This window comes from Aptenodytes forsteri, unplaced genomic scaffold (assembly GCF_000699145.1).
Source record: "Aptenodytes forsteri isolate BGI_AS27 unplaced genomic scaffold, ASM69914v1 Scaffold50, whole genome shotgun sequence".
Lineage (NCBI taxonomy): Eukaryota > Metazoa > Chordata > Aves > Sphenisciformes > Spheniscidae > Aptenodytes > Aptenodytes forsteri.
This window is the reverse complement of record NW_008795126.1, coordinates 2690896-2708407: the sequence shown is the minus strand read 5'-3', so window position 1 is coordinate 2708407 and position 17512 is coordinate 2690896. Positions and strand designations below refer to the sequence as shown.

At 37.9% G+C, this 17512-nt stretch overlaps 1 protein-coding gene across 2 annotated transcripts in view; it reads left to right on the top strand.

Annotated features, from left to right (window-relative positions):
* CDH13 (cadherin 13) overlaps positions 1-17512 on the top strand; it is a 550600-nt gene that overhangs the window by 513498 nt on the left and 19590 nt on the right. The window contains exons 12-13 of one of the 2 annotated variants that reach the window (XM_009277294.1): positions 12242-12475; positions 13791-14006. In XM_009277294.1, coding sequence (XP_009275569.1) covers positions 12242-12475; positions 13791-14006 — 450 coding nt within the window. Of the gene's footprint in view, positions 1-12241; positions 12476-13790; positions 14030-17512 lie in introns of those variants that run through there. The other variant, XM_019471535.1, reaches the window with a different exon arrangement.

The window sequence follows — 17512 nt, the reverse complement described above, 5'->3', positions numbered from 1 at the left end:
GTTGACGGTTGGACTCGATGATCTTAGAGGTCTTTTCCAACCTCAATGATTCTATGATTTAATGTGGGTTAGAGAAAAGGAATCCTGTTCAGTTGAGGTACTGAGTCAGCATCTAATTCAAGCAGCTGTTACCATGTTTATTTGTAATTCTGCAGTACTGCTAGTACGGGAGCTAATCTACTCCAACATTATTGACTTCTTTGAATGAAGTAATTAGAAACCACATGTGTGCATTTAGTACTGGCACGCTAAGGTGTTAATAATGATCATTCAGGAGTATTGTACTACTTCACTGTATGTAGCTCAGCCACATGTGGAAGTGGCAATAAATAGCAGAACTTAAATAGCTGATATTAACCTTGTGGTCTGTATCACCCCTGGATTAATTACCAAACAGCCTGTGAAACACATTAAACTTAGAGGCAGGTTGATAACTGGAGAAATTATCTGCTGGTCTGTATAAATATTTAAGAGTGGAATTTGTGGGAGTTGAGAGGAGCAAGAGCTCCTCTGGAGCCCCAACCTCAACGGGCAAAATCATACACAGATACTTGCCTCTGGTCCCACCTGGCCAGGGGAGCGGTGCTGGGGCCTGCTGGGGAGCACCGCTTTGCTTTGGGCAGGCCTGTGATAAGACAGACAAGCTTCAGTTTACACACTGTCCGCTTGCGGTTTGATTGCTTCCATTCGCAGAGGGAACAACGCTGTCCTTGCACATGGGTGCTGCCAGTCTGAAGTCTCAGTCTAGATTCTGTGGCTAAAGCAGCCAAGGCAGTTTTGTAATTGATTTCAACGGGCAGGTCTGGGGGTCTGCCTTGTCCCCTGCAGTTATGACTGGGACTGATAATATCCCTGGAAGGTGTTCCCCAACTTATTTCTAGGCCACTGATAATGCTATCTAACAAAGCTGTGAAACCCACTTCATTTTTCTAGTCATCATTGCTAATGTCCATCTTGAAAAGGGATATTACGTTAGATGACAAGCCAAATTGTGGCAGAGTAATACAAAATGAATACAGAATTCTTTCACAACTTTATGTTAACTTAAAAGGAAAAAAATCAGATTGAACGTAACTGTAGGCATTCTCTTTAAAACAGCATTGTCCACAAACTGCAAAGTAAAAGCCATCTCTTTCTTCAGGTTAATAAGTGTAGCCTATCTAATACCAGTGAAAATGGTTAGGACTTTTACGTGAGAGGGCAGCCAGAGGCAGGACTAAGAATTGCCAAATGAGATAGGGTGGTAAATTGAAAATTCATGGGCATTTCCAACAAAGCAAGTCATTTGCTTGGGCTAACAGACTTGGGTCGAAAAGGGAGAAGAGGAAAAAAAAACCCCCATACTTAATCAGAGATGCTTTTTTCAAAAGCATTCCGTGTAGGCTGTTATTTCCTTTGGCCTATCATCTTATCTCTAAGTCAAATCTGAGATGTGTTGGCACATGCACTGAGGAAGTCTGAGCTGCCATAGACTTTCCTTTTCTTAACTGGGGAATATAGAAGAGCTCAGATAATCTCCACTGCACAGTGCAGCAGCGTGAATTGGTACCCAGCGCAGCTCCAAGCATAACACAGAGCACCTCAGTCCAGGCCCAGCACCACACTGGTGCTTGCGAGGCTTCCTAGACAAGGCAGCCCAGTTAGAGGTCTGCATGTCCGTGTGGCCACATCAACAACGCCTAATCCATCTTCCCCAAGTTTGGTTTTTGACAGCACTACCAGGAGTTTCAGCAGTGTTAACATTGTTAATTGTCAGTATAAGGGATTGCAAACATGATGCTTACTGTGGAAGGGTGTCTGTGAGTTGTGCGCTAATTTTTAACAGTATTTATAATAAGGCAAGGTTCTAAAATCAAATAAAAGCTTGGACCTTAGACCTTGCTAAAGGACCTTAGCCATACGCTAAAACAGTAAATGAACATATTATTTTCTATTAGTATTCATAGCATATAGAGTTCATATAATTACAGAAAAGATACTGTTGTCCCATCATATTCCATGACCACCTCTTTTTAAAATGACCTTACATTCGTGTGCTGTCTTGGGTGAAGAGTGGAGACAGCTGAAAACAAAACTCACAGTGATACTTTTTTCATACCCTTTCACTGATGTCAATAGAGAATCTGTCATTGGATTCAGCAGGCACTGGTTTCTTGTTATTACGCTTCAGTGCAGGGGACAAGTGCCAGGGCATTTTTCTTAGTTGTAAAATGGTGAAAATTTCTGTCAGAAGTAAAACCAGGAGCTTCATGCTTGGTAGTTCTTTATATAAATCCATCACATCTTTATCTTTTTTCAGTAAATCACAAAACTATTCTTTACCAGTAGGACAATAATCATGAATGGACCGTAGAAAATGGAGTCATTCCACTGCAGGAAATAATTTAGTTGTTTATAATATTCTTTTTTAACTTTATTATATTATTTTTCAGCATTATCAAATTAATTGCAGAGAAAGGTAGTTAAGGATGAATTATGTTATTTCTGATCTAAACAGTTCCTGTACCTTCCCAAACATAATTGAAACAATGTGTGAGAGCAAATTTGATGGACAAAGCATTAATTTTATAGAATCATAGAATAGTTTGGGTTGGAGGGGACCTCTAAAGGTCATCTAGTCCAACCCCCCTGCCGTGGGCAGGGACATCTTCAACTAGATCAGGTTGCTCAGAGCCCCGTCCAACCTCACCTTGAAGGTTTCCAGGGATGGGGCATCCACCACCTCTCGGGGCAACCTGGGCCAGTGCTTCACCACCCTCAGCGTAAAAAATTTCTTCCTTAGATCTAGGCTAAATCTACCCCCCTTTAGTTTAAAGCCATTTGACCTTTTATTGGGGGAAATTTCACTTTAAGAAGGACTTATTGGAATGAATATCCTAATTTTCTCTGGACTTTTGATTTCAGTAAAGGTCAAGGTAGTGTCTTTAGAATTTGAAAACTTTTTATTTTAGAATTTGAAAACTTTTTGTTAAAGACTTGTGTGGACGTAGAGTCTCTGGTCTATTAAAGAAGAAATTAAACACTGGTAGGAAATACCATGAAGCAGAGTTAACACATTAAAGTGTCATGAACTGTATTTAATCTGAGAATGAGCTCATAATGGGACAAAGTCAGGTTTATGCAAACTTGGAAAACGTCAGAGGTTTCATTCAATTAACAAAAGTGCCAATAATGGTAATCGTTTCCTGAATTTAGCATTCTAATCACTAAAACCAATGCAATATCGCAAGCGTACAGTGCAATTATTGGGAGTGCATCTGTAAAACACACATATGTTAAATACAGACAAGAAATCATTTGAGTTTGAGAAATCTGCTTGGAACAGACCTACCAGGAGATTTGCTGCGTGACCATGTTGTAGTGTCTTTCTACAGATTCTATTTGGGATGACTATCATAAAGCAGAATACCTATATGTTTTTTTCATAAGGTCAGTCATGCTAAAAACTCTCCAGGAATGGTCTTTTTTTCCCCTGTATTCTGAGAGTTTGAGTCACAATTTAGAAAAAGTAAGGGAGGAGAAAAACATGAAAATTTTGGAGGTGAAGCTAAAAGATATCTGGAAAATGTGAGAAATCTAAAAAAGCTAAAATTGGTTTCTCCCTTTCCTTTAAGAGGGATGAATAATAAAATATATCCAGATTTACCTTAGTTATGCAATAATTACTCATGTTATTGTGGAGGGGCATGATACCCTAGTTAATGTCCCCATTGTGTAACTTTTTCTATCTCTTTAGAAGAAAAACTTTGGTTACCTTTGTTTGCCTGATATGTGGAAAAAAACACCTATGCCGTTCAAGTACGTCAGCTGCTGGTGACAAATGGTGAAACACTAATACCCAATCTTGCTGATTTGGTTAAAGGCAGTTATCAACTTCACTTTTCTCATGCCACTCTGGCGGAGTACCACCCACACAAAGCCAGGTAGCAATGTTCTCCCACTGAGACGGGTACTCTCATCTAGTGCAAGTGTGCCAGCCTCTTCCCCTGCTATTCCCATCACCAGGGGACTACTGAGACAAAAATTGGGAATATAAGTACTTCTACTACATTAAACATAGAGGAGGATAAATGTCATTAAAAATGTGGCATCTCTTCCAGATGTTAAAGATACTCAGAGATGGAGTTAAGGGTTCAAAATTTTAACTGATGTAGCTTTAAATGCACTAAATCACAGTAAGCTCTGTTCCTTACAGCAATACTGTGTGAGTGAAAACAACTGTTTTCTTTTCTGGAAGTGGTTTGCTCCCTACATGCCATCACCATTCCCAGGGTTTGACATTACAAGCATTTGCATGGCAGCCATCCACAGTCACAGGCAGGATGTCCAACAGGAGGGCTGAGCTGCGGGAAATAAGCTTCAGGAGCAGTAACCTTTATTTAACAGAGTATACGTATTTGAGCAAGGTAAAGGTTAAGAGGTATGGAGGACTCTAAAAAGGTCTCTCTAGATTGGTGTGATTTCAGTGTTTGCCTTGAGCTACGCTGGCCAGTTTAAAAATAAAAAAACCCACTTGATATTGCTTCTATGACTGTGGCCCGTTGCATATATATAAATTAGCTAGCTGAGTGGCACTATTTCAATTTCCCTGTTGCACATGCAAAGCAAAATGAGGAAGATGTGAGTCAGGGTCTAGTTTTCACTTTTTTCCTTGTTTCCAAGGACCGGCTGAACTACACCCAAGCAATTCTGAATCTCATTTATTGTGCGAGTCTCGATACTCCTAATCATTAAAAAGAAAAATTATCATTCTGTACTATGTGTAATGAACAGTAACAGACAACATCTGGAAAAAACTGGAGTAACAAAGAGATGTGTAACAATTTGCAATTAGAACTTTTCCTTACATGTATCTAACCTGTCTTCTTGCTTCATGATGTACATAATTAAATTACCAGATATTGATTCCACCTAAAACATGCTATTTTTGAAGAAATCAGGCAATTAGTTGCCATGGCAACCCAATTAAGCCAGTTTTATACCCCTTATCTTAATTGCTGTATTAATTGAGAAGAGAAAATAAATTGAATACTCATCCATTTCTTGCCATTTTAAATTTCAGTAAAATATGAATTGCACACAAAATATTGTTTTAATTTGTCGGACTGGACTCATGATTAGAAAAAGAAATTAGAATGCTGAAAACAGTATTTAAGACGGATGGCATAGTAGCAATTTGATATGCTGAAAGAGCTGTGCTCTTTTGAAATGTAATTACTCAAAAATAGGATCTGCATATATTATTTGAGTGAATGAATGACGGATTGTAACTTTTAAAGACTATTTATTTTATAAATGTTGAAAAATATCTATATGCCAATACATACGGAAAATGCATAGGAAATTTCAACTCATGGGAAATTTGGGACCTCTTTTATACAAAACGTCAGCATATGGCATTTATGAGACCAGTTTTCAAATATGTCAGATTCTGAGCAGCACACCCAAATTTTGGTATCTTCCCACTCTACTGGTTCCATTTACTTTGGTTGAACCATTCATAGAGTTCAGCTTGCACACAAAATGTAATGGAATACGCCTGTCTGAATGGGATTTGTGCCTGCAGTGGGGGGACCTGCTGCCAAATCACCTAGTATGCGCACATTTTCTGATTGGAAAAACAGCATATGGAGGGGAAAAAAATAACATGAGGGAGGAGACAAAAAATTGTGTTTAGATTTTCATAGCAGTATCAAGAAAGCATGAAGCATTATTTCTCACAGCCCATATTTGAAGTATAGTAATTTAAAGAGAGAACATGTTACTTAGCCTAACCACGTACTGCACAGTCTGGCCGCATAGCTCCCTCCAAACAATTTGGGAACTTCTGCAACACTCTCTTCATTCTTTATTCTCCTCCTTTCTTGCTGTGTTCTCCTTCAGGCAAATATGAAGCTGAAAATAGAGAAATCGGTGAAAAATCCATATCCAAGGAGAGATCCTAGGCAGTCCTACATTTTACAGTTAGTTACATGGGAGTAAAATGAAGGAAATTCTGTAGGCATCATTGCAGTTCCAAATTGACCTCAATATGACTATGGTTCAAATGTAGTTTATAGAAGTTTTAAGAGATAAGGCTTTATTCATGATGGTTCAGAGGAAAGGTAATTGTGCCAGAAATTAGCAAACCCACATTCTCAAAGGCTTTTTTTCCTGCTCAAATATGAAGAAATTTTGTTCTTACTATAGTTGCTCACCCATTTTGTATCAGTGTAACTTTGTTAGCCAGCAAAAAAGTAGAAGCAGGAAAAAAAGTTGAAATTCAGCTTTCTGGGTTACATAGTGCAAGTGGATTAAAAACTGCTGCTAAATGGTAAACCATAAATATTCTAGTAAAATTTAGAATAAATGAGTTTCCACTCTGTCAGCTTGAGAGGAAATCTATATGGCAATGGATACCCTGTTGCTTGCTCTAGGAATTAAATGGCCTTGTAATTTCTGCATCATGGCATAGAAGGGCATAGATAATATGTATTAATTTGATGGTGCTGGAAGCTTAATTTAGTCAGAAGAAATGAGTACAGAAGTCTTTTTACCATTCATAATGAGCATATGAACCGTCGTTCATACTCCATTCTTCCTAAAAACTGTTCTGGCTTCCAGCAATGCTGTAGCTTAGATCCGTGTGGCAGCTGGATTCTCTAGAATGGTTGATTTTTCTTCTTTGGAAATTTGATAAATATTGCCAGAATCCAAGGCCTCTGATGTTCTTAAAAAAAAAAAGCATAATAGTTCAAATTAAATTCCTATTTTTCATATTTGTTGCTAATTAGATTTTGGTATGTAAAGGCATTTACATAAATATCCCTTTGCTATAATGACCAAGATACAAACCATCAGAGTTCTAAATAGAGAACATCTCCTATGTTTAGCTTTTGATACCATTAGGTGAACTTTCTCAATATAAATGAAAACATGCAGTCTCATTGTCTCCCAGTCTTAACGCTTTTTGATTTGTGTGTCTGGCATTTTTCTTGTTAGTTGATTATCAATGCTTTGTTCCTTACTTGTGCCACTAAACAAATTATATTACTTACAAGTAAACTGACTTTCATCTGAGTTATTCAAAGCCCATTTTCACATGGCATGTGGAAATGTACCTTTTTTGTGTTTGATAATCCTTGTTCTCCCTTGTGCAACTTGTGCTATTTTAGATCAAGTCAAGTTTGGTGTCAAACTAACAAAAAGAGTCAAACTAGAAGGGAAAACATTTCTTGAGGATTTTCCTGTTGGGTTTCACAACTTAAATGAAATTTTATTTACCTGAACAAATATTCTTATTATACCCAATCTGTTTACTTTACAATATCCTCTAAATCTTAAAAATATTTTAAATACCCAAATCTAAAAGAAAAAACATACACCTCAGTCATTCCAAAGAGAGATTTAAAAATTTCAGAATTCAGAAAGCTTAAGGTAGGATGGACAACGTCAGTTTAATTCTTTGATTTTGGGTGGTCTGTTGACCAAAGAATATGATTTTCTGTTTTAAGTAGCAACGTTCAAGCAATTGTATTACTTGGATATGTTACTGAGAACCTTTCCACTGCTTTAAGGAATACTCACCTTCATTTTCAAGGACAATCTAAACTCACCATAATCTCAAATGACCAAATCTATTCGTTTGCTAAGTTTTGAATACATTTTTGAATGCTTGGAAAATGTAATCAGGGTCATTTAGGCTAATCTTGAGATTTGCTGCAAATTGGAAAGGGAAAGCTGGAAGAAAAGGATTAAATCTTCATGACTTTTTTTCTCTTTGAGATGCATTTAAACAGCTCTTCCATCTTGAAAATGTTCTACCAGTTTAGAACAATGTTTCTGACCAGCTTCTGTAAGTACAAACTGGCAATTTAGTGTAGATGGATGGCTACTTTTAACTACCCTCACGCCCAGCTGTACTCCTAGAAGATAATATAGTGCCTAAACATGAGAACTGTGATTCCAACAGTGAAGTGCCTAAATTGTTTCTTCCACTGTTGCTGTTGTTGATAGAGCTCAGTTAGTGGAGAAAAACACTACTGAATGTGAAAATTGCAGGTTGACATGGCCCAGATACCAGTGTAGCCAGTGTTATGTTCCTCACGGCTTCCTTAGCATTGAGTGAAAAAAATGTATGAACTCCAGATGCTCCATGAAAGTCACACTTTGAGTTAAAACATATAAAAACAGCTTTCATATTAATGATTTGAGGCGACACAGTTGTTAACACCTGCATTGACTATCTTTAAGCTTCTGTAGATATGCCTGCACAAGATGTGGTGAGACATTGAGACACGACTGTGGACTTATTCATGCAGGGTGGGTCCTTCTATCAGCCTTTTATGATGCTAACAGTAGGAAGACAAGATAGAAGTGCAGGTGTGTTTACATCAGGCAAAGAAATAGGATGCTCTGTAGGCAACCCTCAGTCACACTATGAGTTTTTCTTTGGATACCCCCAAAAATTAAGTCCTCAACTTTCACGGACTTTTTAGGGGTGTTTGCCTTCTTATTGTGCGAGACATATCAGAAAATCTCACCTGCTGTGTGGCAATTCCTAACTTTGTATGTTTGCTGTCATTTAAAATAAATGAAAGTAGCTGATATTTGAATGTACACTGATTAGGAATGTCTTAATTCAGTTTCAAAGCACTCCAGATACTGTCTTTAATTTCATGGAGCACAGCTCAGCCATATTAGAAATCTGTACGCAACAGCATCACATTTCTGTAGAAAAACTAGAAAGTGGAACATGAAATGGCTCTTCATGTCCATAAAAATGTTATTCTCAGATTAAATGCATCATCAGCCATTCAACCATATGATTGCTTGTTAGACATGCCATTTTATGCAAGTCTTGATACTTAAGAGAAATGTCATCTTAGTCCATGGCCATCATTGTGCGTAATTGGTATCTTTTAAGAAACTAACTACCTGATTGGCAGTCTCATTTGAGTAGTTAGATGTCTAAATGCCATCATGGTTCCTACAGGAACTTTTTGGACCAAAACTGAATGCCAGTTTTCAAATTTCTTGGCCGTGTGTTTCTACAGAGGACTTATAATTTAAGACTTCACACTAATAAGTCTAATATGATTCTGCATGGCTTTTCGTTAAAATTCAAGTACACAGAAGTATACAAAGTATCTGTTTCTATAATATTTCTTTTGAAGTTATTTTTTTAAAATAAAGTTAGCAACATGGTCATTTATGCTGATAGCACTAAAATCCAATTTAACATCTACATCTCCTGGTAACAGTCCCTTGCATTACAGATTCTAGTTCCCAGACAATAGACCCCATCATATGCTATGGCACTCTCTAACTCATGAAATAGAATTACTTTAGTTAGTCTGTTTTTCACTTGTTGCATCTTACAACAGCAGTAGCTATTGCCTAACTGAAGTCTGCTATTAGAAGCTTCGTATGCAGTCTAATGCCAGGATACGAAGTCATTACCAGTCCTGATCCAATTCAGATAAGCGTATCATACATGTCCAATTGCAGCATGTTCTAAGATGAATCTGTACTTTTTTAGTGTTGCTGATCAAACTTCCAGTCCCACAGACCTTAACTAACTTGAAAGACCTTACTTAGATTTAGGTCTCATTGAAGATTACTTGTTAAGGTTCACAGTCTTGCCCTAGATTATTAAAATCAGGATTCAATACCAAGTTTTCACTTTCAGTATAAATTAGCCATCCTTTAGTCTCTGTTTTAGTAGCTTTTACACACGTGAGTAATGCTGTTTCATTCTCTGTTTGTCATAGTATATTCACAGCTATGCCACTTGTGGGAGCCTTAGCAGGAATTTGAAATTGTCTCTATCCCAAATGGCTCTAAAGGCAACTAAAGGTTTAAAGTGTTTGGCCTCAGGAGGAATGGCCAATTCAGTTCAGTGACAAAAATGGGAGCTGAGCTCTTTTGAAAAGCTGCTCCCCAGGGCTGTTGGACAGAGCCCTTTATGTCTTGGTTTACGCATTAATTCTGCTTTCAGCTGCAAGGTTTTACAATACAAATTAAGAGAAGTTTTATTTCAGAATTAAAATACGCTATGGAAATCTTTCATTTCAAAACCAAAGCTGTCTGGAGATCATGGGATTTTTGGACTATTTCAAAGGCATAATACTGTCAAATTTATAAAAGTCATATATTCCCAATGGATATGTTGTGACCATTTTTCCTTGATTCATTTTTTGTTGTACTTTTTATGACATGCGTGTTAACAAGCTTCAGTTTATGACCTTGACATTTGCTTATTTTTCTTTTGGAGGTCTTCATAAATCACCAAAAGATTTTGTTTAAATCATTGTAAATAAACCAACCAGACAATAAGTCATTGAAATGGACAGAAGCAATTTCCTTTCTCTCTATTTGTGCATAATAGTTGACTGGCCCAGAAGCCATACAAAGATAGTGAAACATTTGCATGGCAGAGAAAATGCAGCCATATCTGCGTTTGACAAAATAACAGTACATTCATAATGCTGTTGGCTTCTTAATTTCAAAAGGCAGATTTTAATATTACTGACTTCAGAGAAAGATAAGAAGGGCAGTGCATAAGACATTATCAGTCCAGTGTGGAAATAATGCATTCAAAATTAAAGACAGCAGTTTAATTAAGTGCATGAAAGGCTGGCTTTTATGATCATATTTCAAATACTCGAATGTCTTTTCATCCATTCTGCCATATGACTTAATAATATATCAAGAACAAAAAATGTATTGGAGTCTTTCTGCAAATTCAATTAGTCCAATAAAAAGTGAAAAATAATTTCTTTTTCATTAAAAAGAACTCAACCCTAACCCTTCTGATGACAAAGTGCAAGATGAGGAGGGGGGGAAAGCTAAAGAACTATGAAAATTCTGCCTTTGTTATGCATTTATGTGTGCATGAAACAGATGAAGTGCCACTATTAGTAACATTTGTTATTGAAAGGACTAATTGCATTCTGCTACAGTTAGTAGTTTATCAGATCCAGACCGCAGGGTATTTACTTCTCCCTTAGGATGCACTCACAGTGCAGCAATAATTCCATAGTTTATTGGGCTGCTATAGGCAGGGTAATTATGCTAAAGTGTATCTCTCTCCGTGCTCAACTTAAAACTACCATGACACATTGCACCAGTGCTTTACAGGTTAAGTGCAACCTCTTGAATCCTTTCTACCTGCTAAGGGTTTATAGCTAAGGGAAGCGCAGAGATCATAGAACTTGTGTGCTAAACCAGAAAAACGAGTCACACAAACAACCCAGAAGTGCAGCATTTCAAATGAGAAATTATTAAGTATGGTATACAATGAAGGAAGTAATGTGCATTTAGAAAACTTTGAGATCAGTTAAAATGGGTTGGCAAAGGGATCTGTAATAAGATATTGAGCTTTAGACTGAAAGCCGTAGGTTGCTGGCTCAACCATGGCACACATCTGTAGTGACTGAAAGTTATTACCACTTGTCAGCTCCTCTCTGACCTCTGTGAAATGAGGTGCTAGTCTCAGTCTGGCTCCCAGTGGGCTGACGTCTCCATTACAAACACTTCCAGCGCCACGGCTGGTTTGTCAGTCACAGCCTTGGCGCAAAGGCTTGTAGCGGTACCATGGTGAATAAACACCATCCTCGCCTCTGAAGCTGGTTCGTTCAGGTCAGGGCTGAGGCAGGCTGGCAAATAATTTGAGAAAGCTTGAAACTCCACTGCTAACAGAGGGTGGCTCTGGGTAAATAAAAGATCTCATTTTCCAGAGTTGCATGTTGACAGCTTTCACTTCTGCTGACATAACTAAATGTGGCCCTAAGGGTTGTTGGGGAATGATCTGGTCCTGTTCTGTTTATGGGCACCCACCATACAAATTGATTCCTCTCTGCTGTCATTTTTCCTCTTACTTGTCGTGTTCTTGATTCTTTTAATACCATGCTGTCTATCTAGGGGATGTTTCCTACTATGTTTCTCTCAGTATGTGTTTATGAACAGATTCTTTTCCAGATATCTATTCATGTCCTAATCTCATTTTAACTTCAAAATATTCCTCTCCCAGAGGTTTCCTTAGAATAATAATCCATACTGTAGAGAATCAGACAGGCTTCATTCTGAAAATACAACAATGAATTTACAATAGTGACTCATCATTTTTTAAAGCAATAATTTTCATATAACAGAGGTAAGAACTATAAAAATTATTCCCTTTGCAAGCATGCAGGTACAAATAAGAGCAAGTGTTTATGGAAGTATGATTTAATAAACATACATTTCTTTTTTCATATAGGTAACCCTCCCGCTACAGGTACAGGAACTTTACACATCACCTTGGAGGATGTCAATGACAATGTCCCGTCCCTTTATCCAACACTGGCAAAAGTTTGTGACGATGCAAAAGATCTCAGGGTAGTGGTACTAGGAGCATCAGACAAAGACCTTCATCCCAACACAGATCCATTCCAATTTGAACTGAGTAAGCAATCTGGCCCAGAAAAATTGTGGAGAATCACCAAGATTAACAGTAAGTCTGTTACTTTTTTTCTTATGCATTGAGCCCTCCCACCTCTACATCCCAGTATACTCACCCTGAGGCTGCCTGTTATGTGAATTCAGGAGCAGTCGTGCAGGAAAGTCTTGCAGGATGGACCCATTGCTGCTGCTTTACACTGTGCTGTTTTTGCTCGGACCAGCTGCCTGGCGGGACATACTGTCTGCATTTTCTCTGAAATCTGAACTTTTTTCCTCCTCTTATTACGTTGACCAAACTTTTCTCTTTTAGCTTTGCATTAAAGAAAGGCTGCTAATGACTTATAGTTTTCTGAAGGTTACCACATTTCATAGCACGGAATTTGTTTGCATGAGATGCACAAAGTTTTGCTATAGGACAGCATGAAACTTTTTCATGGGCTTTAGCAATGTACTTGAAAAACTTCCTGATTTTAAGTATTTGAACTCTTCACAAATAAAATACCCAAATGCACTGGGACCATACACTATTGGTAAGAGATCAAAGCACATGCTGTGCAATTGCAGAAGGTTCTTATGGCAAATTGTGGGCACAAAGTACTATATTTCTTGTTAATGTAGATTATTTCTATTTGTTTTCCAGCATGTATTATTTATCTCTGTCGCTATTAAATCTTTTAGCAGTTCATTTCATATTCTTCTTAGAAAAAACTAAGGATGGATGGATGTGATGTCTGTACCAGCCTGCAGGACAAAGTAGAGGAGTCATTTTCTTTGCTGTTCTGCAAACATCAAACCACTGCTCTGTTAAACCCCCTAAAAGAGTTAGCACACTCACCTGGGTACCAATAGCTGTTATGACCCACTGTTGCTCAGGTGGAGCCGATCTGTGGATTTGAAGGGGCATTACTTCCCTTTGCTGCCTTCTCAGTCAAACTGGGGAAGGAGTTAAGCAGCTTTGTCTGTACGTCCTTGCAAGAAGGATTTTTTCCTTTGGAAAATAGATATATTCTTCCCTCTTGTGTTGCTTTGGGGATTACGTGCCTTAGCATTTCATTAGTATATTACTTTCCATAGGCAAATTCTGCCAATAATTTCCAGACCAAATAACACATTTCAACAAAAGAAGCTCTTAAAAGTCTTTCTTTTGGTGGGGTTTGGAATAAGTTTGCTATTAGCTCTCAGCCCATGAAAAAATTTCTGTACTGCCTCTTCTTACCTCCAATTCAATTCTTTAATCTTTTCCTTAGAGTGTTCTTGTTTTCTTCTTAATTTCCATGAGTAACTGTGGCATGTCTGATATTGTTTGCAGATTCCTCTTCCCTTCCAAACAACCGCTATTTGGCTAATTCTCACCTTATCCTTTGCAGATACTCATGCCCAGGTCATCCTGCTTCAAAACCTGAAAAAGGCCAATTACAACATCCCAATCTCAGTGACAGATTCTGGAAAACCGCCTCTGACTAACAACACAGAACTGAAATTACAAGTGTGTTCCTGCAAGAAATCCAAAATGGACTGCAGTGCAACTGATGCCCTTCATATCAGCATGACCCTTATCCTTCTTTCACTCTTCAGTTTATTTTGTAAGTCTTTTCCTGAACTGTAAGTAACCAAGTATTGTTTAGCTGCTCATTTGTACGCTGCATAAGAAAACCTACCAAGGGAGAAGTTAAATTCATACATGGATATCATAATGCAGTAAGTTTGGTCTTTTTTTCCTGAGGAGGTAGCTATAAGAAAGAGGGAGGGGAGGGAGTTTTTTCATAGTCAAAAAATAGCAACAAATGCCTGGTTGTCAAAGTAAGAAATAGAAGCAATAATTTTAAGAAGAATCAAAGAGAAATAGAGCTAGCATACAATAAACTAAGAAGTACCAGCTGTAGTAGCAGATTTGTGAGACGCTTTCTTTCATCTCTCCCCACTTGAATTAAATTCAAAAACAGAAACAGGAGATTAAAGGTGTTCTTGTAACAATAGCTGTTCTGGGTCACCATGAAAATGAGTACTGTCTGCTTCAATCTATTCCTCTGCATAAAGTGCGCAAGCAACTGGAACGTGAGGAACTTATTCAAGATTCTGGGCTCAGAGCCACCCAGAACTGATGATCAAACTGCAAGTCTGGGTTGGAGGGCAGAGAGAACTGATACGTAAAGGAAGCTTCTGCTGCTTCTGAGAAAGCTTTCTAAAAGAGGCTTACAAAATTCCCAATTTGAATTGGAAGGAGTAAAAAAAAATCCCAGAATGACTGAAGAGTAGGAATTCAAAGCCATGGAATCCCAACATCTAACCTAGATGTGTCCCTGGTTTGTCCTGTTACAACTTCCAGCAAATTTTTTAATGCAGTATTATTTTGAGTTCCTTGTCTGTTAAAAAGGAATAGCTGAACCCTACAACTATGATAGTAAATCTGTTATTCAAGGGTTATTAGCGTCATCTTATGTTAGTAAAATACATTGTATGGTGAATTAATACCTGAACCATGGTGAAAGGCCTTATATTCTTGATGAGATAAAATCTACCATGAGGCAGAGATAGAGTTCAAGGCAGAGATAGTTTACACATCTGAGGCTTGGTGTATGCTTGATTACACATCTAGTCAGGTTTTTTTCTTATAGTATATTACTTTTATCCCAAAAGGTTAGCATGAAGGTCATTGTGAGAGAATTAGAACTAGCTGATGTTTGTGATGCTCTTTGAAGATGAAAAGGACTATATAAATGCTAAGTGCAAATTCCTGTTCTTTGTTCCAATCAGTGACATCTGAAGTATCTCCACTGGGTTTGGTTCAGTTATTCTGGGTTTAGTCTGCCGGAACCAAATGCAGACTTCAGCTGTTAAAAGTAATATGTTAAAAATATTTGACAGCACGTTACGCTATCACATCAGTGATATAAATATGCAGCCCATTGATTCATATACATTCTTGTTACCACTTCATAAATGTTGCTGGTGCTATACTAGGCATGACTTTCACCACTGGAATTACTTTCTTATCTGACATGATTTGCACTTGAACTTTATTTACATTAATGCATCTGCCCAGAATACAATGAGGTAGAGAAAAGCTTTTTGCTTTTGAAAGTAATCACGTTGCTTTTTTCTAGCCCCCAAAGAAGTCTGATTATTTTCCTTACATTGAATTATAAAAAGCCGTTCTAGGTGTTGGAAAGCTCTTCTTGAGTTACTCTTCTTCTTGACTACAGATCTTCTCCAGCTCAGCTGTGGGCAGAATATAGGCCCCTGGCGTCTGAATGCTGTGTGGTGTTCTGAATGACGGAGGGATTCCCTCTCCTACTGTAAAAGAATAAGTAGCACTGAATAGTCTTCACACTGTGAAACAATACAGACATGCCTAGAGCCATTCTGCAACCTTACATTCGCTCAGAGTACTGCAACAAGTATGGAGACAGTTGTAATCTTAAACAAAGAGTGGAGAAAGATTATGCACATAATCTGCCAGCAGCGTGATGTTCCGGTCTGTTGTCTGAGCAATAAAACCAAAACAAAGGGAAATAGTGGGTGAGTTGAAGGGAAGGGGAAGGAAGGGTTTCCCTCTTGGGACAGAGGCTCTTTTATACGCAGTTGTTGTGAGTGAGAGCATGAATCCCACAAATAGACTTCAGCATAGAGAGACATAATCCTTAGCACAGGACCACATTTTTTTGCTAAAATTTGCTACTGTTCAGTTGCGTGGTTTGGGATCACCTAGTCACACAGAGCGAGGGTGGTATTCCATGTCTGGTACAGCTACCTAATCCTGCTTGTGCAAAGCCAGCAAGCATAACAATGTTCATAACCATTTTCCTCAGGTGTAAATGACTACATGGAGACATAAAAGAATGAGGCCAGGAGCCAGTTAAAATAACGTGGTTCTGTATTTGAACTTCTCTAAAATGTGTTGGTATCATTGCATTCCCAATTCATTTTCATACATAGTTTTTTTTATAACTGCGATTAGTTCAATTGCAATGTTTTGTATAGTCCAAATATTTATCAGAGTAATCAAAGATTATGATGCCATAAAAACAAAGAGAACTTTAGTGCTTATTGAACAGATGAAATATCCCATTTCTAGTGGAAAGTTATGGGTTTAATTTTTGCAAAAGCCCTTACGTGGCTCACTTTGCTCCCAGTGTTTATGTTTTATGAGGCTCTTGTTCCTAGGACGTAAATCCTTCAGTCAAATGAACTTTGTTATTCATGCCAAAGTATTTCTTTTTGTATTTGGCATCTGGTGTGAGGATAGATAGCCCTATGAAAGAGCTGTTCGTGGTAAAAATGCCCTGTGTGAATCTCCTCCCCATACAAAACATCTTGGCATTATCATTTAAATGGTGCAATTATTATCTATACTTAGAATATGTGCCTCCTTTGTAAATCATGGAAGAAGTCATATGTGGTAGATTTCTGAAGTATCTGAGCATAGAATTGGAGAGCCTGATTAAAACTGATTAAAGCAGCAGTTTCGCCTATTCTGTAGCTGCCCTACTGTGTTCCATATATTGAGGGATAATGGGATACAGACTGCAGAGTTGCCCAGAAGCCCTTGGAAAGGTAGATATACTTGGAACAAGAAAAATTTAGGAGTTGTTCTCAGCCAGAAATAGAAGATGTAAGATGCCAAAGTATACGGGCAGATTGCTGGCTTTCCACAACGAAACAGTAAGGTGTTTGGTGGAATTAAAAGACGGTGAATACAGAGGTGATTGAAAAAGGGAGCATCTTTGCACTTAACCTAACTTATTACCACTGGGAATTGCTGAAGCCAAGCTGGAAATATGTATAGTGGACAGGTAGAGGACTTTCCAAAGTTATAATAGTTAATGCTAACAAGTATTGGAAAGAATATTAAATCTTCTCTGTCATTAATGCAGACACAATGTTTAAGATGAGACCTAGTATAGTGGCATCTTGTCCTCTGTCAGCTTTTCCTAGCCACTACTGGAGATAAGATAGGACCAAAATATTCAGATATAATTTAGAATTTAGTAATTCAGATTGAGGTAAAAGAACATATCAAAAAATAGATCTGGGTTCCTAGTCAGGGAGGACTAGGATGGATGAGGGAAAGGCTGTGGATGTGGTCTAC